At 42.8% G+C, this 26,689-nt stretch overlaps 1 protein-coding gene across 2 annotated transcripts in view; it reads left to right on the top strand.

Annotated features, from left to right (window-relative positions):
- cerkl (ceramide kinase-like) overlaps nucleotides 1–26,689 on the top strand; it is a 50,056-nt gene that overhangs the window by 9,171 nt on the left and 14,196 nt on the right. For both annotated transcript variants that reach the window (XM_034286747.1, XM_010880104.5), the window contains exons 2-5: nucleotides 3,218–3,451; nucleotides 15,266–15,397; nucleotides 18,096–18,159; nucleotides 25,334–25,476. In XM_034286747.1, coding sequence (XP_034142638.1) covers nucleotides 3,218–3,451; nucleotides 15,266–15,397; nucleotides 18,096–18,159; nucleotides 25,334–25,476 — 573 coding nt within the window. The remainder of the gene's footprint in view (nucleotides 1–3,217; nucleotides 3,452–15,265; nucleotides 15,398–18,095; nucleotides 18,160–25,333; nucleotides 25,477–26,689) is intronic.

The raw sequence follows: 26,689 nt of genomic DNA, 5'->3' as shown, positions 1-26,689 counted from the left end.
GGTGGCAACTGCTGAAGTGATGGTACTGTGTTCCGTTTATCATACGCTTGCAGTCAAACAATCGATAATATAGCTGGCCTATTTTTTCCCCGTGTTTGGTCCAGGCTGCATTGTCACCTGCCGTCGATCTCACCACAGAACCAATGGAATATATGGAAGATCCACCGCTTTTTGCAAATGCCTGAGACTGTGGTGTGTGCTTAGTTTGTAATGGACTGCCCTTTGGGTCATTGTTGGTCATTGTTCTTGGATGGATACATTTTTTGCCATATTTCTATATCAGTATTTAGTGCAGTCAAAGATAATTAGCGGAACTTCACAGAGAGTAGAGTATCCACAGCAAGGGGTCTGTATGTATTGTCTCTGACCCCTCTGTATTACACACGGGACTGACAGTCAGAGTGCGTCACAGACTAATTGCACAAAGGAAACAAACAGATGTTGTCGTCTGCTCTGTTTGCTTCCTGGTGGCTTGAAAACAGCAATATGAAAATGTAAATATTGAGTTTCTGTGTGAATGTGTGTGATCGTGTGTGTCGGGGCACTCATGCAGGCCACTGAATGCACAGGTGGAAAATATGATCCGAGGTGTCACACTGTGAACCGCATGGCCCACGCAACATGGGCGCAAAAAAGGAGCGCTACACTGACCTGGCACAGACTGGCTACGCTTGGACACTTGTCAACATGACAACACGACAACGCTGGACTCCTTTGGGGCACAGAGCCCTGTACTGTACAGTATGTCCCTAACCAACAACAGTGAAAAGCAAGAGAGGCAGACCCTTTTTTGGGGGGTTTTAATATAAATAACTCTTTGAGTGTTCGAGATCCTAGCCAGTGTGGACTTTTCTAGATATCAGATTCTTTGAGATTGTTTGACATAATATGGTGCTGAAAGCCACCCAGTACTGGCAGGGAGCCTGCAGGTCTACAGTACATCTGGTAATATACAATATAGAAATATGTAATTGTCTTCTACAAGCCTACTTAGTTTTAATCCATCTCTCACAGAACAAGAGGGACTGAGTTATTGTTTGAATCTGATTTCATTTCGGGGCACTTTTTCAATATACTGTATACTGAAAGATTGCTATCCGCACTATTTTTCTTAAGCTATCAGTCAATCAATCAAATGTATTTTATAAAGCCCTTTTCACATCAGCAGTTGTCACAAAGTACTTTTACAAAACAAACAGCCTGAAAACCCAAGGAGCACAGTGGCTAGGAACCCCCCCCCCCCCCCCGAAAAGGGGCCGATACTTAGGAAGAAACCTAGAGAGGAACCAGGCTCTGAGGAGTCCTCTTTTGGCTGTGCCGGGTGATCATTTTAAGAGTACAAATTGTCACTCTGGCCCTATCCGAGGGTAACCCCAGAGAGGAGGTATCCCAATACCTCCTCAGGATGGCTAATGTAAACCCATTAGAGAAGAGCCCCCAAAGCTTTATCTATGAGATAAGATCTCTGGGGACACACTGGATATATAATGTAGAACTACAGTCAGACTTTAGAGAGAGAGGCTCCATGTCATTTGACCCTTTGTGTCAACAGACGTGTTGTATTGATCTGGCCCTTATATAGCCATGACCCACAACATCTGGTCCTGAACTTATGGATGAACTTATTTCCCCCTGGCTGTGTTTGTGTATTTGTGTGTCTCTCCATGTAAGTCTGTTAGTGTAATCCAGGGTACACTTTGGCAGTATGTACATGGCTAAACTTATTTATAGTTATAGTATTTTACATAGGGTATGTACTTCCAGTTCAAGACATTAACAGACACAACCATAGGGTCTCAGTATGGGGTTAGGTGAGCCAGTCAGTCCTGAACGTACTGAAAACATGGGCTACTGTAGTATTATGTGCCTGGTGCCTGGTGTATGCACACAATTTCAGTACTTCAGCTGGATTATGGCACATTACTAAGAAGGTTTCTTTTTTTTTATCTGCAACTTAGTGCCATGACATTGATGATACATTTGTATCTCTGTGTATAATTGCCTGTGCACTGTGTGCAGCCCATCCAAACTTAGTGGGCTACACTATGGGTTATAGGCAGATAAACGGTCTGTGTATGGAGTCTTTGCAATGGCGAATATCACCTGAGCAAGTGGGCATGTGCAGAACCTGCAAACACAATTAGTGTCAAGCAGATTAGCCTCTCTGTAATCTTGTTTGCTGTTGGAATCCGACAGATGTGCTAATATAGATCCAGACAGAACAATTCACCCGCATAAGCTTAGTGTAATGTTGGAGACAGAATAGTTTGGGAAAATGAGCTTACCCCCCCATCCTGCCCCCCTTTCACAAAATAACCCCTTTTCATATACCCTGTACATCCCTGTATTAGAGAGGAGGGACAGCTAGATGGGTTACGCTCTTCCCCCCTTTCATATTACTTCCTCAGGGCCTTTCCCCTCATAGCCTGCTAAAATCTCTATTGTAACGTAGACCTGTTTGTCACTGTTCCCTGTCTAGACACAGTTTTCTGTCAGATAGAGAGATTTATTCATTTATCACCTCAAATTAATACATTTGTTGAAACCACTGACAATGGAGCGAGACTGAGAATATGGTGAAAAGAAGCCTAAACACAACAGACCTTGGTTGAAATAATAAATAAAACCAATCAAAAACGAGTTTGTACTGTATTTGTTTGCATTGACCGTATGTGACTTGGGGGAACCAATAGAATAGTCCCACAGCAGTCCTGTTTGCCTGGTGCTAGGAAAGCTAGGAAATGCTCAAAATATTTCAAACAAATGATTGAAGCCAGGTTGGACAGAATCCTGATCATGAGGAGCAGATGGTGCCTGCTAGAGTTGTTCTGCTCATATGTAATGTGAGAATGTAGATGGTAGTTTATGTTCTTCAAAACAAAGTAGCAGGGTCAGGACAGGGATGGGCATCTTTCTAATGAAGAAACCCCCCACCATGACAGGGAAATAAAACCAACGTTTCGTTTGTTGTCGTACATTATCCATAGATTCCTTACAGGGCAGGGACACCAATGTGTGGTTTTGCTAATTGTTTGCTAATCTATCTCTGTACATTTTAACATATTATCTGTTAGAATAGCTTAAGCCTTTATGGGAAACCATAGTAAATGTTTCCTGCACCTCCCTTTTTCCCTGTTACACTTCCAAATACCTGTATCTCAGATATTTTGGAGTAAAATAATTCATATATATCTAAGCATGTCTTTTGTATTTCCAGGTCATGTGGAGACTCTAAGGCATATGGAATGTGTGGAACTGAAAGATGTTTTCACAGTGAAAGTGAAGAGACGTCGTTCTGCTGGCCAGCAGACAGGGGGAACTCTGCTGGGAATCACTCTGTTCCAGTGTCAGAAGAAAGGATCCAAGCTGAAGAACCGTGAAATTCATTTCAACAACATGAGCACTGACCACTGTGAGATCTGGTTCAAAAATATTAAGGAGATACTCAGTGGTAAGTGTTAATGTCCATCCCAAAAAAGACATTCTGACCTGACCTAGTTCTAGACCCCCCCCCCCCCCCACACATTCCTTTTTTAATTGGAAAAATGTCACTGGTCCAGGACTGTCTGTTTTCATAAAACTTCTGATTTGTTTCGAGATATAATATATATGTATAAATATCCCCTTTTACAATATGAAATTGGATCAATTGACATTTATACATTGTATGAAACCAAAAACTTTCTTATCCAATGAATTGGCCAATGTTCTAAGGCCATGCTAAATCTTGGATTGGTAAACTGGTAAAAAAAAAAGATATGGTACAATGAATGTGAACTCAACCTATGCCCCCAAATTCTATTTTATTGCTCTAAGTGGACTGTGCTTTTGACAAATATTTGATCACCAAACATATCAAGACTTTTATGGTAGACAGCAGTTTGCAGTGATGTTGTAAAGTGCAATCAAACATTTACAATGCCAACAACACACAGAGTTTGAGGGAAGCTGAAAAGATTTAGTCTCTAAGGGCGTTTTTAGCTATAGTTTGAATGTGCTATAATTTGAATCAGTTAGATTATTTGCACCATTCTTTTCTTAATCGGTCCAATTGGCTTTACATGACCAACTTTCAAACAAATGAAAATGCTTGAACAATTGTTGGACAAAATGCTTGTGTTATGTCAATTCATGAAGTGTCACTAGTGTGTCCCAGTTATTTTGCTCAGGTCTTCTAAAGGAATGGAATACCTGTAAATTGAGCAGGTTATATTCTCAATCTGTTCAATCTGTGAGGTAAACAGGTTATATTCTGAATCCGTTCTAGGTGAACAGGTTATATTCTGAATCCGTTCTAGGTGAACAGGTTATATTCTGAATCCATTCTAGGTGAACAGGTTATATTCTGAATCCATTCTAGGTGAGCAGATTATATTCTGAATCCGTTCTAGGTGAGCAGATTATATTCTGAATCAGTTCTAGGTGAACAGGTTATATTCTGTAGCCTGTATCCACAGGATTGTCCCCATCAACCTCATCTGCCAAGTCTTTGCTTGACCATCCAAACTCCCCCTTTGTTTCATCAATTTGGAAATAAATGGATAAATGGACTGGAAATAAATACATTTGATTGGAATGAAAACTGTCCACAGTTTTTTTATATGTAGTGATTGGACGAGACCTGCCATGATGGGAACACCTGTCTCTTTGGGCCCTGCTGGGTTGCCCTCATCCTGGCAGCCTTTCTCCCCATCTCCCCCCGTCAGCCATGTAGAAGAACAGATAATTGCTAACTGCAGGGTGGCCACCATCAACCTGTTCAGCGGACCCTTGTGGCCAACACCTCCTCATTCTACTTCCTCACTCCCTCCTCTCTCCCACCCTGCTTGTCTCCTTACCACTCCTCCTCTCCAGAGAATTCTAGAACAATGACACATCAGTTACATCGCAATCCCCAAACAGTGGACATATCCAACGCCTCTCTCCTGATTTACAACATGCTGCCACCACAGACTTGACAATTTAATATCCCTCATTTTGGCTAATTTAGAGTCCGTCTATAGAATTAACAGTATTTTGGAGGCAGATTTTTCCTGTAAGTAATGAATCTGGTTTAAAGATTGTACAACTTATAGCCAGGCCCAGTTAGTGGCAGAGTCTGTATGTGGATCAGGCTGTGTTAACACAATGCTGTAATCCCTCTTATGTTTGTTCCAGCAGGTTCCAGCTTATTCAGCTATGTAAGACCAGACACCAATCCCTTGTATGTGCATTGTTCAACCGAGAGTAAAAGGGAATGCTGGGTACTTTAGCTTAATCTAGACAGAATGGATTCATCTCTCTTTTCTCAGCTCTGTCTGCTTATATCTGCGAAGCTGTCTTGTAACCCTCTTCTATTCCTAATGAAAAATAAGAATGCTTGGTAAATGGAATCCTATACTTTTTATAGTGGACATATTTTTCCCAGAGCCTTATGGGCAAATGCAAAGCTGACTTTGTACACCTCCACCCGGCTCTCAGGAGGATCAAAATCCTTGTCCAAAATGGTATCCTCCTACCTACTTTATATTGTGCTAGATCTGTTGCGGGCCCATTGGCCAATAGGGATGGAGGCCTTGGGTTTATGTGCAAGAAGGCTGCAAGTACTTTGTATTTTACATGAATTCATTACCATAATTAAAACAACATGCCTTGAGGCAGGATACAGGACACGGGTAGGCTTATTTATCAAGAATTTTTTTTTTTATTTGACCGAATTCATCATTGTACTAAGGCCTTATTCAAAAAGTGTCTCTGGTGATGAATGCTGAACTAGGCCTAGTTTTGCCTTTTAGGTCCCAAATAGTTTTCACCACAGACATACAGTACATTTCCTGTTCTATATAAGAACGCACCAGAAAGCTTCAGAGGACTTGAACTCCTGCAGTATAGTAAATAATATACAGGAAGAGACTGGTTGTTCTCAAGGCCACGTCTTATTACATAAAACATTGACACTCTTAAAGGGTGTATTAGGAGCAGAATGCTGAGTTCTTCACCTGGTGCAGCCAGGCCTTGGTAAGTATCCAAGTAAATTAGGAGCATAACAAACCGTTTCATCCTTGTCAACAAGACTATAGAATCGTATATAAGATTCAATAAAAGCCTTCCACAACATGAATCATTCATATATTCATATAGACTCCCTACAAAGGGATGAACGTAAAGGGTTAAATCACTCCTCTCCACTCTGTTGTTTAACAACTTAGCTCTGTTTTTATATGGGCTCATACACTATGACTTATCAATAGGCTTATTCCAATGCACATATGAATTCAGTTTATAGGACAATGGCCTGCGGATCAACTTAGGTGACCTTTTCGTTGACCTCTTAGCTTTTCCCCCTCTCTGTCTTTCTCCGCTGGTTTTTTTCCTTCCCCCCGAGGGCCTTTAGCCATGACAATAAAGTTCAGCTTGATGCAGGAGTGTGACCATCCGCTTTGACAAGAGCACCAAGGCCACATTATCTGTCCGGAGAGGGGAGACGGCCTGGTTCGGCCTATGAGAGACCCGCTCGGTCTAAATTGACCTCCCCAACATAGGACTCGCTAATCTGTAAAAGAAAGGGGGCTTTAAAAAACGCGGCGGAGTTGACTGTAGGATTGTTGCCCCGCATAGCGTCAATCCGCTAGCACAAGGGTATCAAAAAGGACACAGACATCCTGCCTTGAGTCCTGTACAGGTGCTGCTATTGTTAGCACTGGCCTCTGCACACGCTAGTCTGTCTGTGACCCCGACTGGAGACATTACCAGACTATTGACGGCGGGTTTAATCTGCTGCTTGACACCCTCAGATGGACTGTGCTACCTCATGTGTCAGACCAGATCACATGGCTTGTCACAGCAATGGCCACTGCACTGGACAAGGCAATGTTCCCCCTTTTTTTTTTTTTTTTTTCAAGCATTCAGAATGCATCATGAGGAAAGGGGAGAGAGGGGTTAATAAAAAAAAAAGGGGCAAGGAGGGAGACGGGGTTGTACAGCAGCACCTTTTGTGTTTGGCTGTCAGCTGGGACACTCCCTCCATTGTGCAGCGTTATTAGAGGCTCCCTGGGAAACGAGTACGCAGGGATACACCGTTCCCACTCTAACAGGTGAGAGCTCCTGTAATCCAGCGTTCCACAGTTGAAATCCCCCAGAGGGAGAAAGTATTCACCAAAACCATTGACTTCACAACAGCCTCATAATAAAATACTAGGCATAATCCCCTGTGGAAAACAAAAAGAGAGAGAGTGGAAGAGAGAGTGGGAGAGAGAGAGACAGAGGAGACAGAAGGATTGAGCAGCATAGTGTATAGAGGAAGTGTGGGATCGAGCTAGCACACCACCATTTATGTACCGTTGTGTGAGACTTTCAAGGTATCATTTGAACAAGCAGTCATGCGTGGCGCTGACCAAGGTGACATGTGACCCAAAATAAGGCTTTTTTTCCTCCCCGGCAGGTCAGTAAGCTAATATGAGAAGCTAATGTAGTATAAGATAGCAGCATGCCTCTTTTCATATGGACCTTGTGCGTGCACACACACACACACACACACACACACACACACACACACACACACACACACACACACACACACAAACACACACACACACACACAAACACACACACACAGCTGTGGCTGTCAGGTGGGAACCCCTCGATCATCGTGATGAACTCTAATGAAGAAACTGAGAGACTTAGAGACTCAGACCACACAGGAGCTTTACTATCCATTTCTTGCGACACTGACATTTTATAATGTTTCGTTGGAAAGGCTACAAACAAAACAGCAGACACTGTGTCCATGAGGAATCTCAGATTCAGTTCGCCTGTCCCTATAAGATCGATTATCATTTGCAAAAACGTCAGTACAATCACACCAATTATAAATCACACGCATACATATTATCAAACAAATGGCTTTATGGCAGATTGTGTATTTGTTCAGTGGGTGTTTAGTAACTTCCCGAGGTGGTCCTATCTTCTGTAGGATATTAGTGATCTGTCTGTTTGGGTGACTGTATGAAGAACATACCTGCTAGCAGACTGGATTACTGGCGAGTTTTAGCCTGGTCCCTGCGTGCTGGATAAGTGTATAATGTTACACATTAACAGGCTTTCTGTTAAATCACCATGAGTATCCATGGAGACAGCACTTTTCTTTAGCCGCTCTGAACAGATAGCTGTCCCTTGCTCAAACTAGCTTAGTGCACTCATTTATTTGTATACTCATTTTGGTCAGGCGGAGAACACGTCCCCCTGGCCAGGTCAACTTAATCAGATAGAGTGAATTGTGTGGATTTAATGCATTAATATGAAGTTTTAATGTTCAAGGCGTTGTGATGATAGATACAGAATGAAAGTGCATCAAAGAGTTAGTGATTGAGTGATTTAATTTAGTCATACCCTCCGCTGTCCCCAGAAAATGGAAATGTTCTTTTTCTTTATGTTTTTTTATGTTTTACGGACATCCTGACTTCTGTTTTCTTTTAAAACCTGTTGTTGGAGCTCCACTCAGGCATTCTTAGTACACCTGCTACATTATGTTAGGTCATACAATGGTGTCTGAAATTATGAAGAACTTTTTCAATATCTCTGAACAAATTTGTCCTTCTCATAGTGCTAATTAATAATTGATCACAAACTCAATCATTACCTCAGCTTAACAAATAAAAATACACAGTCATTGTTTTTTTCTTTATTGAGCTAGTTGAACATCACCATTCACTTCTAGTTGGGCAAAACTGACGTACAGAAATGCTTTATTAAGTTTATAATTGCAAGCTTCATGTTTGCATTGCATACATATGTGACAAAATACTACATTTCTTATTGCTTTAATACATTTAATACAAACTTGTTCATCTAGAGGTTCACATACTTTTTCTGGCAAAGACAATTCATGTTAGATAGATAGATTTTCTATAAAAGGAATGAAAACCTAAACAAAATGTTTTGTATTATCTGATCAGATCAATATTTTAGGCCATATTTATGCAGAAATACAGGTATTGCAAAAGGTCTTAACTCTACTCACCACTGTAGTAGACAGTAAGAATGTTAGATAACTAGGAAGATAATTATGTAGTCTGAGGAAGTTAGATTCAAGAAAGTTAAACATCAGAAAGGAAGATTTAATAATGTTTAACGTCAAGAAGTTAAATTTAAGAAAGACATCAGGAAGTTAGATGTTCCTCTAAGTGGAATTAGTGTACGAGTTGATTACATTGTGGAAAAGATGATATATCGTTTTCAGTGTGTGTGTGCGTTTGTGTGCGTTTGTGTGCGCGAGTGCATGTGTTTGAGTTGCCACTCATCGTCGTGGGAGAGCCATAGTGAACATATAGCCGTCTGCTTCTCTCTCTCTCTCTGTGGAGAATGAAGCGGAGGGTAGCAGATGCCGTTCTCCTAGCAAAGGTATCACAGCTGTATCACTTTCACTGGACGGAGTACCAGGCCGGTCTCAGTGTATTCCCAACAGACTGGCCCCGTCTGTCACTCTGTCTGTAACGTCAGACACCACTTCACAGGTAACCGTTGAAACCCGCTACACATCACCTGGTGTCACAATGCTTTCAAAAAGCATTAGCAACGCAACAGACAGAATTATCTGGTGAAAACATGTACTGTTCCTCTTTTGTTTTATTTTGCAAGTTCATACGGTTAACTGTTTGTGAAAGGAAGCAGCCACACATTCCCATAGATCTTTTTGGATTATTAAAGGATTTTGCGATACAGTACCCTCCAAATTTGGGAGATTAACCCAAATCACACGCGGATAAGAATTGTTTATTATTCAGTTATGATTTTCACAACACAGTCGTTACAGTGCTGTGAATAAATCCTGATGAGGTCTGGGGGATTTTTGAATTCCATTTCTCTGTGGGTGAGTTGGATGATTAAAAATAATACTTACTCACAGCCCAAAATAATCCTGAATATCTAGTCCATTTATCCCGCACGAAGGGAGGATTGGGGGATTGAGCAGACATGGGAGGAGGGTTGTGTGAGTGTGTGTATGTGTGTGTGTGTGTGAATGTTTAGGGCCAGATCCAGACCTTAGCATAGTGAGCCCCCTTCATGAGGGGGTAAATCTGGAGAAGGCCACAGGGACTAGGGGAGGGGTTTTGTGGAGAGACTGGGGGCCCCCCCACTGCTAATGTGCTCTAATGCCAACTCCTGACACAGCGCCAGATGCTCCCATTTGGCAGGGGATCTAAGGATCAGAGGAAGGTTCTGGGTGTTGGGGGTATGGAGGCTATGCCATACGCCCTGGAGAAGGAGCACAAGATGGGGACAAGATGGGGACAAGCAGAGTCCAGCCTAGACTATGAAGTACTTAGTCTGGTCCCATATATGTTTGGTCCTGCCAACTCCTGTGGTCCTTGTCACCTGTTGGGGGTCTTGCCAATGTATCTAGGGATGCGGCCAGTTCTCCATTTCCTGTGTCTCCTTTAAATGCCTTGCCGCTCCTAGTCCCTCCAGATCATCAAGGATTCACCTACAAGGCCCTGACCATCCTCACAACCAGGGCCTGCGGCCTGGGCTCAGTCAAGACGGTCACATCCTCGTGTAGGCAGCAAGCTACTCAGCCAACCAATCAGTCAGACAGGGATTTTCAACTGGGAAAATAACAAGACATCTGTTCCTAAAGGATTAGCAAACATTCAGTGCCCTTCTGAAAGCCTATCTGTGTATGAGATTTTCATTGGCGCAGTCACTGAGCTGCATATATGCATATTACCTCTCTCTCTCTCTCTCTCTCTCTCTCTCTTTCTCCCTCTCTCCTTTCTCTCTCTCTCTCTCCCCCCCTCTCTCTCCCTCTCTCCTTTCTCTCGCTCTGCCACGTGAACCCTCACCCTCTCTGTGTTTTTAAACTCATTAAACGGGAGATTAGCAGTCCACAGAGTAGGGACAACACTCCTCTACCAGGGCTAAGGCTGAGTAATTGGACTCAGCTGTAATAGCCATCAATATCCCAAATCACACCCTCTTACCTAGATAGTGCAAAGCATGTTATGATGGCCCTTTGGGACCTGTTCAAAAAAGTGCACCATAAAGGAAACAGGGTGCCATTTAGAGCGGAGGAGGCGCTACCCACTAGAGTGAAGGGGGCTCTTGGTCTTCCTGGTAGTAAAGAAGCTTTGTTTTCCAACAGGAATCAATGAGAAATCTGACCTCAGTTCCAGGTAATTTACTGGTGATTATGGGAAAAGTTGTCCCTGGTGACTTGTGGTCGTCTCCAGGGCAGGAGAGAGGTCTACACAGATGCTCTGTTGACGGAGTGTCCAGCACAGCCCCGGGGATCGCTGTTCTTCTGCTCTGACTTTGTCTGCACTTAGGGGGCAACAGTATATGTGTGTGCTATCCAGGTCTATGTGTGCATGTGGGGACCAGATGTACATATAAAAGATATTTTGACCTGACAAATTGGTCCCCACAATGCTGTTTTGTATGACCTCACGAGACTCAGTTCAGGGAAAAACCCACAATTAAATGTTAGTGTTAGAATTGGTTGTTGCATTTTGGTTTAGGCGTATGAGTTAGGTTTAGGGTTAGGTGTTTGAGCCAGGCTAGAGCTAGGCTAAGTTAAGTCAAAATGGTTAGGTTATTGAGGTTGCGGTTAGGGGATGGTTAAGATTAGGGTAAAATGGATGGAAAATCAAACGTGTGTCTGTGTGTGTATAACTGCTGTCATTAACTCTGTAAGTATTTTTTGAGTGACGTCAGATTAGCCTTATGGTCCTTTGGGGTAACATCACGTTACACTTACAGCATGAGTCATAAACCAAAGACATCATCCTCACAGTAAACCTGGCCATCTAATGTTGTCTAATATGCTGCAACCTCACTCTCTCGCTGTCTGTTGTTAGACGCACTATGAGCCATTAAGTTAATGTTGCTGTTGTGCATGTACGTACTTGTTATCAAGTGTTGATGGTAAACATTTGCTCGTCTGTTTGTCAGAGAGAGGACTTAAACCCTGATTGAAGGGAGAGTTCCCTCCCAGCAGAGTTACTATGGTACCTAATCCTCTGTATTGTCTGAACACTGGTCTGAAACATAATACTCTGGATCAAAATGACCTATGACCATGTACAGTCTAATAAATTAGTGGTCCCGCTTTAAATGACATTGAGCTGATAAATGCTTCATAATGCCTTCATAAGCACTACAGAAATGGGTTACAAAGCATCTATAACCAGATGTTGCGCTTTATAAAGGCTTCGTGAAGATGCATAACTGTGTGACATACAGTAAAGACCAATGTCAAATGTGCTTTATGAAGGGTGGCACAAGCAGTGGCTTTCTTCCGGAACCGAAAGTTTCTCAATACACAAACATTTGCACACACACAACATTCTACCACTGCACACCATGGGTGCTTGGCCCAGTCTGGCCTTTCATACACTTTAAAACACTTTCGCCTTCTGCTCGTTAAATGTTCTCACCATTATAACAGATTGTATTTAAGCCTTGTTCTTCGGCATGGTGACAGAAGTGGAATAGCTGGCTTTTGGCCAGGACGCTAACTCGTATACACGCACGTTTTGAATGCCCATCAACCCCTTTATATTACTTGAAAACCTTACAGTAACCTTTTAATCATGAAAGGTATAGTGTAAATCAACATGATGGTAACCTTTGTTAACACTTTCAGTGGTGCTACTTGAGTGAGTGAGTGAGTATACAGAAATAATGTAATTTATAATGCAATCATGATAACTTTAAGACAGACCGTGGCACTCACTCTAAATTGTGAACCCTTCGGTCATTCACAAGACATGCATAAATCTGTTATATGACACTGTACTTGCAGTAAAGTGTGACCCCTTTCAACATTCATAAAGCATGTAATCCGTTATGTCATATGACACTTTACTTACTCTTAAAGGTGGTCTCTTTCATCATTGATAAAATATGTAGGACTGTGAATGGTACCGCACTGGAAGGTGGTCCCTGATCTCTCAGTAACAACAATAATGAAGTTTGCAGGTCTTTTAGGAAATGCATTGGCTTTGTTGCTCTTTTAGCTGAAATGTAGGCACACTATGATCTGGGTCAGGTGGCATGTCGCCATGTGATTCATATAGCTACATGCCACCTTATGGATAGAAGGGTAAACTCCTGGCAATTCCAATTTTTGTGTTCCTTTTATTGAGACATGGCTATAATAAAGGTTAAATACTAGCTAGGATTTTTATTAAACCGAGCCAGTTTGCTTCTGTGGCTAGTTAGCAAATTTGCACATTTAGCAAGGTGTTTTGCTAGCTTTTGCTACAAAACAACAGTTTGAAACAATTAAAAACAAGAAAAGAACTGGTGAACTCAACAATTGCTTTATTTTAGAATGTAAAAGAGAATGATGAAAACCAAAATAAAAAACCAACCAAAAACTCTCCAAAAGACGAGGAACACTTTCAGAGCAAAAAGACAGGCAAGCCTACTTCAGCCGGCCCGTGATTAGAAAGAAATGTGACAGACTGTGTCTTTAACCACTACGCTATTTAAAGCCGGTGTTGTTATATGTTATAGAACTCTTTTAGTGTAATATCATATATTTAGGTAATTAGACAAGAAGGGGTGTGGTACACTTTCTTGAAACGTGTTGCTGGCATCTAATTCAAAATGGGCATGTATTTGACCAAAAACAATACAATTTCTCAGTTTCAACATTTGATATGTTGTCTTTCTACTATTTTCAAATAAATAAAAGGATAAATGATTTGCATGTCATTGCGTTCTGTTTTTATTTTGCAGTTTACGCAGCATTCTAACTTTTTTGGAAACGGGATTGTACATCAAAATAAAATAAATGTCAAGACGTTTTGAAAAGCACAGTGTTTTGTGCATCTATTTTGCTATTTAGGTCAAACAAGTTGTGGCTTAGTGCGTCTGTGGTCTCCCCTCGGCACGGCTGTGTTGGGGAGGATGATGATGATGATGATGAAGTCTTGTGGCTCCGCAGGCCTATCCTCCTGAACCACCTCTGTTCCTGACCCCCACTCCTCCCACCCCCCCTCGACCTACACTGGTCCTCCTGAGCCCGACCCAGACAGCAGCAGTGACAACATCCTTCCTGCACCTGCTCCCAGCGCCAGCGCCTCTGAGCCCAGGAGGAAAGAGGCAGGGTAGAGGCGTGGGAGGTCATCGAGGGAGGAGTGGAGCGCAGGCCAATGAGGCCAGGGAGGCAGATTTGGCCTGTAGATGTGGTCCTCCTCTCCAGTCTCACATGTCTATCCTCTAGAGAGACTGGATGGGGAATCTCCAGGCCCCCTGAGCTCCTCTCCACTCCCCTGCTCTCTTCGTCCCCCCGTTACTCCGTCTCTTCCTGGGCCCCGGTCGTTGGTACGGTGTCCGTCGCTCCTCCCCTTATCGCGATGGGGCTCGGAGTCAGGGGTCCGTCAGAGGTGGGCAGGCTGAGGACGGGGCTGAAGCTCAGGGGGCATAGGGCTCATTAGTGGGTGGAGGTCAGGACCTTCAGGGACCAGCCACCAGGGAACCAGCGGATTAGAGTAATGAGGGGGATAATGGAGGGGATGAGGGGGATGAGGGGTTCAGCATGATGCCTCCCTGCATCGATCCCTCACTCTCCAGTAGGCTCCAGGAAGGCCAGGAGAGAACACTCCCTAATTCTGCCTAATTATGAGTGTGGTAGCTCAGTAGTTCAGCAAAGTGAGGTAGGGGCGCCAAGACAGAGCGCCGGGGGACGAGAGGGGGCAGGGGTGAGGGAATGGGAGAGAGGGGGAGACAGAGGTGTACAGGATGTCTATTTCTATTCATGACCTCAGCCGTCTTGCTCAGCTCGCTCGCACTCAGTGGTTGCAGTTTAGGCTGTACGAACGAGAGCCTAAACCCTCCTGACCTTTCAAAGTAGAGCAGATTCAACTCGTTCTTTGTTCAGGTGGTTTTACAGTGCCTTAGACAAAAGCTCAACACACAGTGATAAAACTGATCACGCCTGAGACGGTTGGCTGCTTTCACAGACTAACAGATGTTCCTGACTTGGACAGGGAAAACCAGTGACGCAGAGGTTCACCTGTGTGTTTGCTCTTTCACATTTTGTTTGCTCCTACTTCTGTTTCTGCTTTCCTTTATAAAATCAATCACATTTATTTCATAAAGCCCCATCAGCAGTCACAAAGTGCTTTTACAGATACCCATCCTGAAACCCCAATGAGCAAGTAACAACAAGAACTGATTAATTAATGGCGCTCTAGACTAGGACCTTAGGAAATAAAATGTGTTTGTTGATACACTGTATTGATTAATTAACTAGTTGATTTTCAAAATTTCCTTCCAGGTTTCCAGAACAGGCCCAAGTCCCTGAAGGTCTTTGTGAACCCGGCCAGTCATAAAAAAGAAGCCTATGAGATTTACAGAGATGATGTGGCACCACTCTTTCAGCTAGCAGACATCAAGACTGATGTGACAAGTAAGTGTCCAGTGAGAGAGAGAGAAACAGAGAGAGAGAGAGAGAGATTCAGAGAGAGAGATTCAGAGAGATAGATTCAGAGAGAGAGAGAGAGATGGTTTTAGAGTGTGAAACGGTGAGTTTGCAGGTGGTAAGCATTAAGGTACACATGTGTGTTTGTATGTGTAGATTGCACGCCAGCATCAGACTACCACAGTACATCTGGCCAAGGATGGTCTCTGTCCCTCGCTGGGTGGTTTCCCTGCCCTGAGGCACTTATTCCTGGGTTAGGTGCATTAATGTTCTGCCCTCAGGCTTCATCCACTCACATAACTCACTCTTGAATGCTTAACAATCACCACCAATCCTACTGTAAACCTACACGTTAATTCACAGCTCGAATGTTCATAGCTTTTGAATGTATTTGTTTTCTAGTTTGCACCAGTCACTCACTGTATTCTTATACAGAAACACTATCTTGTTTGCTGTGTGCATGTTTCCTCACTGGTTTTGATATGTGTGTGTGTGTGTGTGTGTGCGTGTATGTGTGTATTTATGTGGTGTGTGTTGCGGTGTCTCTCACAAAAAATGACAGGAGCAGTGTCTCCTCTGCTCTCCTTTCTGAGTAACCTGACCCAGGGGGAGGGGCTAAGCCCATCTGTTCATCTCGTCTCCTCCTCCTCACCCCTCCTATTTCCTCCTCCTCCTCCTGTATGTGCGTGTTTGCGTGTGTGTATGCAAGCTTGTATGTGTGAGTGCGGTTGTGTGCTCTAATGAATGCTGCTACCTGATTCCAGAGATTTCCAAAAAGCCATTGAAACAGTAATATGATCTGGGGACGTCCCAATTAGCACCATATTAACTCTACAGTGCACTGCTCTTGGCCTGGGCACTCAGTCAAACGTAGTGTGAATAGGGGGGAATAGGGTGCCATTTGGGACTCACCCTCATTCTTGATGATGTGTTCCTCTCGGGGGAGGGCAGAGTATGAGTGGTCGACGAGGAGCCATTAAAACACACTTTACCTAATAGAAATTAAATATATCAGGGCCCTGGCTTGAAGCAGTTCTGGATGATCCAGTGGAGTGGCAGTTAGGACCACCTGGCTGTGATGTTGTTATCATTTCTGTTATTGATGATATTATTACTTCAATGAAGTGTGGTGATGCCAAATGTGTCAGCAGTTTACTTAGACAGGTGAATGATAATGTAGTTACAGTAATGTAATAGCAGCTCGACGAAAAACAATTTTTTGTAAACATTGCGTGCTTACTGTATAGCTAATATATAATGCTTGACCAGTAGCTAAAACTGTAACCATTGTGAATTAATGTGGTGAATTTCTTCTGGCTGATTAAAGACCTCAGCATGGTCATTGTTTTATGGTACACAACATACATCAGCATCATGTAAATCTATGTGGAACCCGCAGTCCTTTCTGTTGTCCAAGTGTAGTTTCCCCTCGGGGACAATAAAGTGTGTCAGGAATGGTACCTGGGAAGGACAAGGACAAGATTCTTTTAAGCTATGATTATTTTAAAGATGATATGATATACTTTATTTGCCATTTTTTGCTGAGTATATCCCCCTAACATTTCCATGAATAAACACAGTTGTGCTTGTGTGAGTGTGTGAGTGTGTGGGTGTGTGAGTGATAGTGATTAGTCACTCCAACACCGAGGAGGTGCTGCCCCAGAAATTCTAAGTGGGGCACGGGCATGAAATGCCATCTGTAGCATGGCACCCCATTCGCCAATATTCACTATTCACTGGCATCACCCTGTGTGGGTGTGTGTGTGTTGTGGGGGGATGGGGGGGTGTTCATCTGTGTGTGTGTGTTATGGGCAGCGATGCAGAGTGACATTCTCTGGAGATCTGGGTAAAGACATGGGTGCCCCATTCCTTTCCAACTGCCCTCGGTCTCTTCCCTGCCTCCCCCACTTTCTCCCTTTCTATCTCCCCCACATCCTCTTCTGTCTTCCCCATATCTCCCCCATCATGGTCTGTCCCCCCATTATCTCCCCCTTTTCTCCTCCAGGTCCTTTTCTGTCCCCCCCCCCACCGTTTCCCCCATTACCTCCATTCTTCATGTCTCTCCCGTCTCCCCTCCTCAGCCTATCCCCCTCTTTCCCACAGTTTGTCCCCAGTCTTCCTTCTCTCCCACCTTTCTCTTCTGTCTCCCCCTCTTTCCTCCGTCTCCCACAGACACCCTTCCCCTGGATAGGCCCACATCTCAAATTCACATCTATCAGCTTATTCCTCTAATAGATGTTTCTCTGGGGTGTCCTTGCCCACAAAAACCTTACAAAATGTATTTATAATTAAAAATAAAAGAACCCAACTACATATACATTTGTTATTAAATAAGAACCCAGATGTAACACTTTTTTTTTTAAATGTCCACACATGTTCAGTTCACATGTGTTATAACCACATTACAATGAATAAGGACTAGCAATATTACTGGGCATGTTTTGCATAAGTGAGGGAAGCATTAACATCCATAAGACAATCTCTTTGTACTTCTTCTCATTTCTTGATTAAAAATGCAAACAGCAAGTATAAATTCTGCTTTACAGCTGACACCATATGTTCATGGCAGCCTTGTGCCAAACTAACATTGGATAAAGGTTCTTAAAGCTATTTTTGTGCCAGCTAGTATTCCCAATTTTCATTTCTGGTTCATTAACATATTTACTCTTTCTATCTCTCTTTACAGTCTCTGCAAGGAAGGGGCATGCTCTCTCCATTCTAAAGGAATCCAACTTGGATGCATATGATGGGTAAGTCTGCTACATAATATGTTTCGATTGTTTAAGTCCTCTCCAACAAGGGATATCACACAGAAAGACAAAGAAACCAATACATTGATCTGAGCCTGTACTCCCAGTACATGAATGCAGCCACAGCAGACAGATACATTTAATCTAGATTTAGGCAATTAGTAAAGCCATTCTTTTTATTAATTTTTCATGTCAGGGGTTACCAAGAGAAACAGCACATTGATAAGTAGTCGTGTTATCAGTGTTGCGAGGTCTTAGTGAATGAGATGTCTTATTATGTAATGAGAGAATAAGAATGAGGATGAAGGATAGAGATGGAGTGATGTACAGTGCCCTCCGTGATTATTGGGAGAGTGAACCATGTTTTCCTTTTTAGCCTTTACATGTAAAGGTTTGGATTTGAAATCAAACAGTTATTATCAGGTTCAATTATATTCTCAGCATTTATTTGAGGGTATTTCATGGTATCAGATGGTATCAGATGGTACTAGACAATTGGCTTAATAAGGGTTTCTAGTTAGTCAAATGTTTTCTGTCAATATGGCAGAAAAATCTGAAAACATTGGCTTACAAAACAACAGTTTGAAACAATTAAAAACAAGAAAAGAACTGGTGAACTCAACAATTGCTTTATTTTAGAATGTAAAAGAGAATGATGAAAACCAAAATAAAACCAACCAAAAACTCTCCAAAAGACAAGGAACACTTTCAGAGCAAAAAGACAGGCAAGCCTACTTCAGCCGGCCCGTGATTAGAAGGAAATGTGACAGACTGTATCTTTAACCACTACGCTATTAAAAGCGGGTGTTGTTATATGTTATACGTATGTAGGGATGTGGTGTCTGTTTACTTCCTGCATTGTCAAACCAATTAGTCAAAACGCCATGGTTCTCAAATCTAGTTGCCTACATTATCTATTAACGTCCAAACAAACAACAGGTTTAACAGGATCGCAGCACTACATTCAACACGTTAAATTAGAAAGAGATTACTGTAGATGGCTAGCTAATAGCTATACAGTACCTGTATGAAACTAATCACTCCAATCACTCCATGGCTGGTTGGTTTCTTTAGACAACAGTGACAGTCAAATAGCCAACCACTATGCTATGTGAGCTACACTACGTAAATCGAAATGGTCCTTGTAGGTGCAGTTTGTCCATTGGAATATAACCGTAAAGAGTTTTACTAACCAACAACATGTATAACAGGATCACAACACAACATTCAACACGTTCAATTAGAAAGAGATTACTGTAGATGGCTAGCTAATAACTATGCAGTACCTATAAGGAAACCAATGACTCTGAAATGGTCCTTGTCGGTGCAATTTGTCCATCGCAATATAACTGTAAACTATTTTACTATAGGCTTACTATAATGTAGCTACTGAAGCTTGTAGCCAGCAAAGTTTTAGCTTATCCTGAACAAATCCTAATGCCTACTTTGTCCGTGGCAAGGATCGAACCCCGGTCAACTACGTGGCAGTCCGCGTCTCTAAACACTACGCTGTTTAACAATGGGCAGTCGGTCAATCAGTCAGTAAGACAGGCACTCACTCAGTAAGAGACACTCACTCTTCTAGGCCGGCTCCGCTTACGCCTTCCGGCAAAAGTAGGTTTGGTTGTGTCAGTCGCTGCCCCCTGCAGGAGAATTTACAAGGGAACTACAGACGCTACAGTGCAAGGTTCAAACCACTCGTTTTAGGACTGAATTGCCAGATTACTCTTTGATACCTAAAAGTCCTGGACAGAGGTCAGTGGAGACTGAATGATCGAAATGGAGCGGTGGAGATTGAGCAATGAGGATGGAGGTATATAGATGTTGGGATGAGGATGGAGATTTGTAGATGGAGAAGTGAGAATGGATAACAATGTAAGGGTGAGAACTGTAGGGTTTAGATAGAGAGATTAGACCAGACAGATGAGGATGGAGGGACAGAGATGGAGAGATATAAGCGGAGAGAAGAGGATGAATGGATTAAGATGGAAATATATGGATGGAGGGATGAGGATGGATTAAAAGGAACTGATTAGGATTCTGAGAGGAGGGATGAGGATCGAGCGTTATAGGCAAACATATGAGAATGAGAGGAGGATGAAGAGACAGAGATAGAGGGATAGAGACAGAGGGATGACAATGGAGGGATGTTGATGGGGAGGTAGAGATATTAGGATGGAAGTGTGGAGGTAGAGGGTTGAACATGGGAGGGAGGGAGATGGTTATATGAGGATGGAGTGATGAGGTAGAGGGTTGAACATGGGAGTGAGGGAGATGGTTATATGAGGATGGAGTGATGAGGTAGAGGGTTGAACATGGGAGGGAGGGAGATGGTTATATGAGGATGGAGTGATGAGGTAGAGGGTTGAACATGGGAGGGAGGGAGGTGGTTATATGAGGATGGAGTGATGAGGTAGAGGGTTGAACATGGGAGGGAGATGGTTAAATGAGGATGGAGTGATGAGGTAGAGGGTTGAACATGGGAGGGAGGGAGATGGTTATATGAGGATGGAGAGATGAGGTAGAGGGTTGAACATGGGAGGGAGGGAGGTGGTTAGATGAGGATGGAGTGATGAGGTAGAGGGTTGAACATGGGAGGGAGGGAGAGGGTTATATGAGGATGGAGTGATGAGGTAGAGGGTTGAACATGGGAGATGGTTAAATGAGGATGGAGTGATGAGGTAGAGGGTTGAACATGGGAGGGAGGGAGATGGTTATATGAGGATGGAGTGATGAGGAAGGGATGATAGAGTTGGATGATGGCTCAGAGACAAAGCCAGATGACAGAATAATCCCCTGTCGGTGTAACAGTCTGTTCTCTCTGTTCTCCTAAGGTGGTATTTAGATATAATAAATAACACAGTGTTAGAGAGAGAGATAGAGAGAGGGAGAGAGGGAGAGATTGAGAGTTGAGGGAAGGTAGAGGCCAGGTTTGAAAATGAGTGATAATGCTTTGATTAGAACCGTGTGCCATGGGACTAAGTTGAGCCAGCCGAGGCAATGTACTGTAAAGTGTGTGTGTGTGTGTGTGTGTGTGTGGGTGTGTCTGGGTGGGTGTCCTCTTCGGTGTGGGCACGCCAGGTGGCACTTTAATTACTTGTTCTGGAAGCAGTGATGAAGTATCTTCCATCCAGCCGACTGCTGGTGTGTGACTCCTTCTGTGTGTGAGTGTGTGTGTGTGTGTGTGGTGGGGTGCGTGCATTCGTTCTCTAACACCTCGCATGTGTCTGCTGTTTTTTTCCACCAGCGTGCCGCACCAAGGCTCCCCACCGCCTGTATTATAGTCACATCAGATCCTCTTAGGTCACTTCATCCTCCCGTTAAACCCGACCTGCTGCCCTGGTGTCATTCGCCCGATCTGCCCAGACACCCCACAGGGTGGAGCAGGGGGCGGTGGATGGACGGAGATGGAGGGAGGGGTGGGCGGGGAGGAGGGGGGGAGGGGTGGAGGGAGAGAAGGAAGGAGAGGAGAAGGGGTGTCTAGCTTCTAATATGAGGGACAGATGGAGCAGGTGAGAACTGGAGGAAACTTCTTACTCAGGACCCTTCTGTCCTGCTCTCACATCCCTCCTCCTGTCTGTAATAGAAGGAACATCCTCCTGTCTGTAATACAAAGAACATCCTCCTGTCTGTAATAGAAGGAACCTCCTCCTGTCTGTAATAGAAGAAACAAATGTCCACTCCCTCCTCAGAGTATGGAAGAAATATTACGAACTTTCCATTCCCTCCTTCGAGTATAGTAGAAACATTACAAAATGTCCACTCCCTCCTTAGATTATAATAGAAACTTTACGAAATGTCCACTCCCTCCTTAGAGTATAGTAGAAACATTGCACACCTGATATCTCGATCTATATCGCATTATTTCTTTCATGACATTCTGTAGGCCGGACGTACTTTATCATGACCAAAATCTCAGCAGGCATTTTTATAAGTTATACTGTTTTATGTTAGCTTGCAGATTCATAGTCAGACATGCCTATTTATGTTTCGACATATGTTTTACCCATCTAATCAAAACTACTGGTTAAATCCCTGCAGATTCAAGCTAAGCTACTTAACCCAACATAGCCCTGTTCGGTTGTTTGTAAAACAGGATAATCTTTAAGTGGGACGCCTGTAGTAATACTAATAAAAGGTCTTGATATAAAAATATCACTCAAACTAGTCAGACATGGTTCATAACATGCACTTCAATCGAAGCCACAAGCTGATTATACCTGATGAAAACAAGGCTCATTTCACAGAACACTTCGAAGCTATTGGATGTTTCTATGGAGGTGGCTTTTCTAAAAGGTACTGTTGGGAGCTTGCCCTTCGTAGAGAAGAATTGTGTTTCGGTATATAGGGCACTTTTACAGACTTTGCGGAAGCCAAATCAAAGAGGTGAAGACAGTTTTCATCAGAGGGCCAGATGGTATAGAGTAGTACTTAAGGAGAGCTGTCTGTGTGGAAGACAATCCCCCCTGGAGATTGAGGTGTTAAAGATGCAGCATCCTTCGCTGTAGTTCCATTCTCTAGATTATATCTCCTTTCTGTCTCGTCACCACCAGTTTAATTAACCCCTGAAGGCTGACTGTTGACAATGTATAAAACACTAATCGCACATTTCTTCATTAATACATCATAACTCATTAATTACTTCCTCCATAATACTGATGTGCTATTCTCTGCCTTTACTCCTACTAGAGTATTTTTACCACTGTGGTACGTGACATTTTGTCACCTAAATGGCAGACTATTAACTAGATAGTACAGTCTGTTTGGCAAGGAGGGATGGATGTGCAGGGATGCCCAGGTCTCCAGTCAAACTATTAACTGAATAGGGTGCCATTTCTGCACTTATTTCCAGGTCTGACATGAATGTTAATGATCAGCACCTCAAATGGGCATTTATATCCGCATATTTATGGCCTTATATAAAGCTTTTACGACGTTCTGCTTGGGGGTGGTGGATTGTATATGAAGAGTACTTTAGAACCTGTGTTGTTTAATAGATGCATGTATTGCCTGGGTACATCCAGGCCGTGACAGAAGATTAGAGCGTTGAGGAGAGTGATGTCCAATTAGAGGCTGTTGGAACACGATGCAGGTCATAGCCTAGCTATATAACCTGACAATGTAACCTGTAAACCTAAGCTGACTCGCATACACTAGGCCCTCATCAGTTTAGCCATGACGGCCGATGACAGCAAAACCCCTTTTGCTATTGATTTGCTGTTGTCACTGAGTGAAACACATAAAGCCTGAATCTAACAATCTATTTAGTTCTGACATTTATATCCAACTTGCTCTTTTTTGTACTTACCACAGCTATCAAAACCATAGTGAAAGGCATACAAATCAAATGAATGAGCCAATACATACTAAAATACTATTTTACACAGTATTATCACCATTTAATTACAGCTAGCCATGGATTGGAGGCTGAACTAATCTTTTTAGCAATGGCAATATAAGGTATTGTTCAAAAGCATTTCTGAAATTAAATATAATAAGCTTTCCTCTTTAGTCAGCGTTCATTTATTAGTAATGTGCTTACAGGGGCTTAACAGGCTCAGGCTCAGCCAATTTTAATGAATTATTTTGCAGCAGATCTGACAGATTGCAACCAAAAAAAAGAAATTATTCAATTTGCCAATTAAAATGCGGCATTCATGATATCTGTGTGTTCAAAAATTTTATGGGAATTATCATTGTTGGTTTTGTATACAGTGGATAAAAAAAGTCTACACACCCCTGTTAAAATGCCAGGTTTTTGTGATGAAAAAAAAAGGGGCAAAGATAATAATGTCAGAACTTTTTCCACCTTTAATGTGACCTATTACATGAACAATTCAGTTGAAAAACAAACTGAAATCTTTGAGGAGGAAAAATAAAACCTGGCTGCTAAGTGTGCACACTCTCTTATAACTGGGGATGTGGCTGTGTTCAGAATTAACCAATCACATTCAAACTCAAAATGTGTTATGGCCTGATGAAACCAAGGTGGAACTTTTTGGCCATAATTCCAAAAGGTATGTTTGGCGCAAAAACAACACTGCACTGCACAAAGAACACCATACCCACATTGAAGCATGGTGGTGGCAGCATCATGCTTTGGGGCTGTTTTTCTTCAGCTGGAACCCGTCAGGGTGGTGGGAATTATGAGTTTCAAATACCAGCCAATTTTGGCACAAAACCTTCAGGTGTCCGTTAGCTGAAGATGAAGAGGAAGTTTACCTTTCAGCACGACAACAACCCAAATCACACATCCAAATCCACAAAAGCATGGCTTCACCAGAAGATGATTAACGTTTTGGAATGGCCCAGCCAGAGCCCAGACCTGAATCCAATTGAACATCTGTGGGATTATCTGAAGAGGGCTGTGTACAGGAGATGTCCTCACAATCTGACAGATTTGGAGCGCTTTTGCAAAGAAGAGTGGGCAAATATTGCTACATCAAGATGTGCCACGCTAATAGACTCCTACCCAAAAGACTGAGTGCTGTAATAAAATCCAAAGGTGCTTCAACAAAGTATTAGTTTAAGGGAGTGCACACTTTTTTTTCCCTCAAAGATTTCAGTTTGGTTTTCAATTGAATTGTTCACGTAATAGGTCACATTAAAGGTATACAAAGTTCTGACATGATTTATCTTTGTCTCATTCTCATTACAACACAAGAACCTGGCATTTTAACAGGGGTGTGTAGACTTTTTATATCCACTGTATATATGTGTGTGCGTGTGTGTATATATATACATGTGTCTGTGTGCACACTGTGTGTGTGTGGCCATGACCTTTATTTCAAACAGTGTTCTCTGTTTAGTCAGGTGATTAATATGGCTGATTTATCATGCCATTCTAGTGGTCATGTTGACCCAAGTGATCAGTGATCAGTTACAAGAGAAAGCCCTTAGTCATGCATTTACCCACAGCTGTTAATGCTGTGAGCTGTACAGACTGTGAGTGTGTGTACCTCATCCGCGATTCTTCTGAGTATCCCATATGGTTAGATGGTTACGTTTAGGGATAATGGTTAGATGGTTAGGTTTAGGGATAATGGCTAGATGGTTAGGTTTAGGGATAATGATCAGGTTTTGGTATAGTTAGGTATAATAGGATTTTGGAATAGTTTTTTAGGTCCCCACAAACATAGTAAAACCTTAAATGTGTGTGCGTGTTTTCCCCCAGGGTTGTGGTTGTCGGTGGGGATGGCTCAGTTGCTGAGGTTGTCCATGGGTTGTTGCTCCGGGCCCAGATGGATGCGGGCAGGGACACTGACTCCATCTTCACGCCTGTCCGAGCACCACTTCCTCTTGGGGTGATACCAGCAGGTGAGGAGTAAGGGAGCGCATTTAAGCAGTGTCTATCTTTCTGAGGACATAAGAACATATTCTCATTCAAAGTCTTGTGTTCCCTAGTCATAGCGCTTCCCTCACACCAACCCTTATTTTGACCCTAACCCCATTTTAAGAGAAATAGCCCTTTCCCTTCCAGGGACCAGTAAAATGTTCTCACGAGATCAGGTTGTCCTTGTTTTACTATCCTTGTGGCGTTTGCGCCAAATTGACACACACACACACACACACACACAGGCAAGAAGCAAGCGTTTCAAGGAAGCTGGGCTTGGCCATTCCCTTCTTCTGCTATATTTAATCCCTGATATTCCTGATCAGCCCTTTCCCTGATGACCCTGTATTTATGTTTACTGTTCACTGACAATTACAACCACATATTGGTCTGAAGGGTTTTGGTTGGCCTTATTCCTCACAGCTCCTGTAAGGTAATTGGATAAAAACATCTACTAAATTGTAAATGCCATGAATATTTCCTTGAAACATTGCCAAAGCATCTAGAGTGTTAGCATTTTGATATAATGTCCTAATAGACTTAAGTGTTTTCTTAGCCAATCATAATGTATTCAGGACAACACTATTGACAAACAAGGCAATGTTATCTAATGTCAAGGCGATTTCCATTGTGAAAGTAATTTCCTTTTCCAAACTGGTCATTGAAGAAAGTGTATTATTTTCAATTTGGTTTAATTGCAATTTGGGTTGATTACAGTGTGAACTAATTGCCTTCTATTTGAGACGGAACCGTCGTTCTATTCCACTCTTGAACGGTAAATATTGGTTGAATCCGAGCCTCCTGCAACGAATGGCTTTAGCTCATCACTCCAATAATTACTGGACTAAACCCTATAAGCAACACACACACACACATTGGATAACTCTACACACTACTGACAGCAGCGAGGGTATCTACGGCACTGGCATTGGCCAGCCTGGCATTTTGGGCCAACAGTTTGACCTTCACATGTCATTCTGGGCTGTGCTAGTAAAATGGAGTGCTGTGTTTAGCGTCCACGAGTGGAAGCCCTCCAACTTCACACTCGCTGCAAATTGGCTGCTCAGAGGTCAGTGTTTCTCTTCATTAGTGAGTTTTCCTGTGGGACTCTTTGTAAACAGTCACAGACAGGAGAAAAGAGGTAATAAATGTTGCTGCTCCAGGATTAGGTCATTCTGGAGGGATCCCATCCTATCG

Source organism: Esox lucius, chromosome 16, assembly GCF_011004845.1.
Source record: "Esox lucius isolate fEsoLuc1 chromosome 16, fEsoLuc1.pri, whole genome shotgun sequence".
NCBI lineage: Eukaryota > Metazoa > Chordata > Actinopteri > Esociformes > Esocidae > Esox > Esox lucius.
The sequence above is the reverse complement of the archived record's forward strand: the minus strand, read 5'-3'. Positions and strand labels throughout refer to the sequence as shown.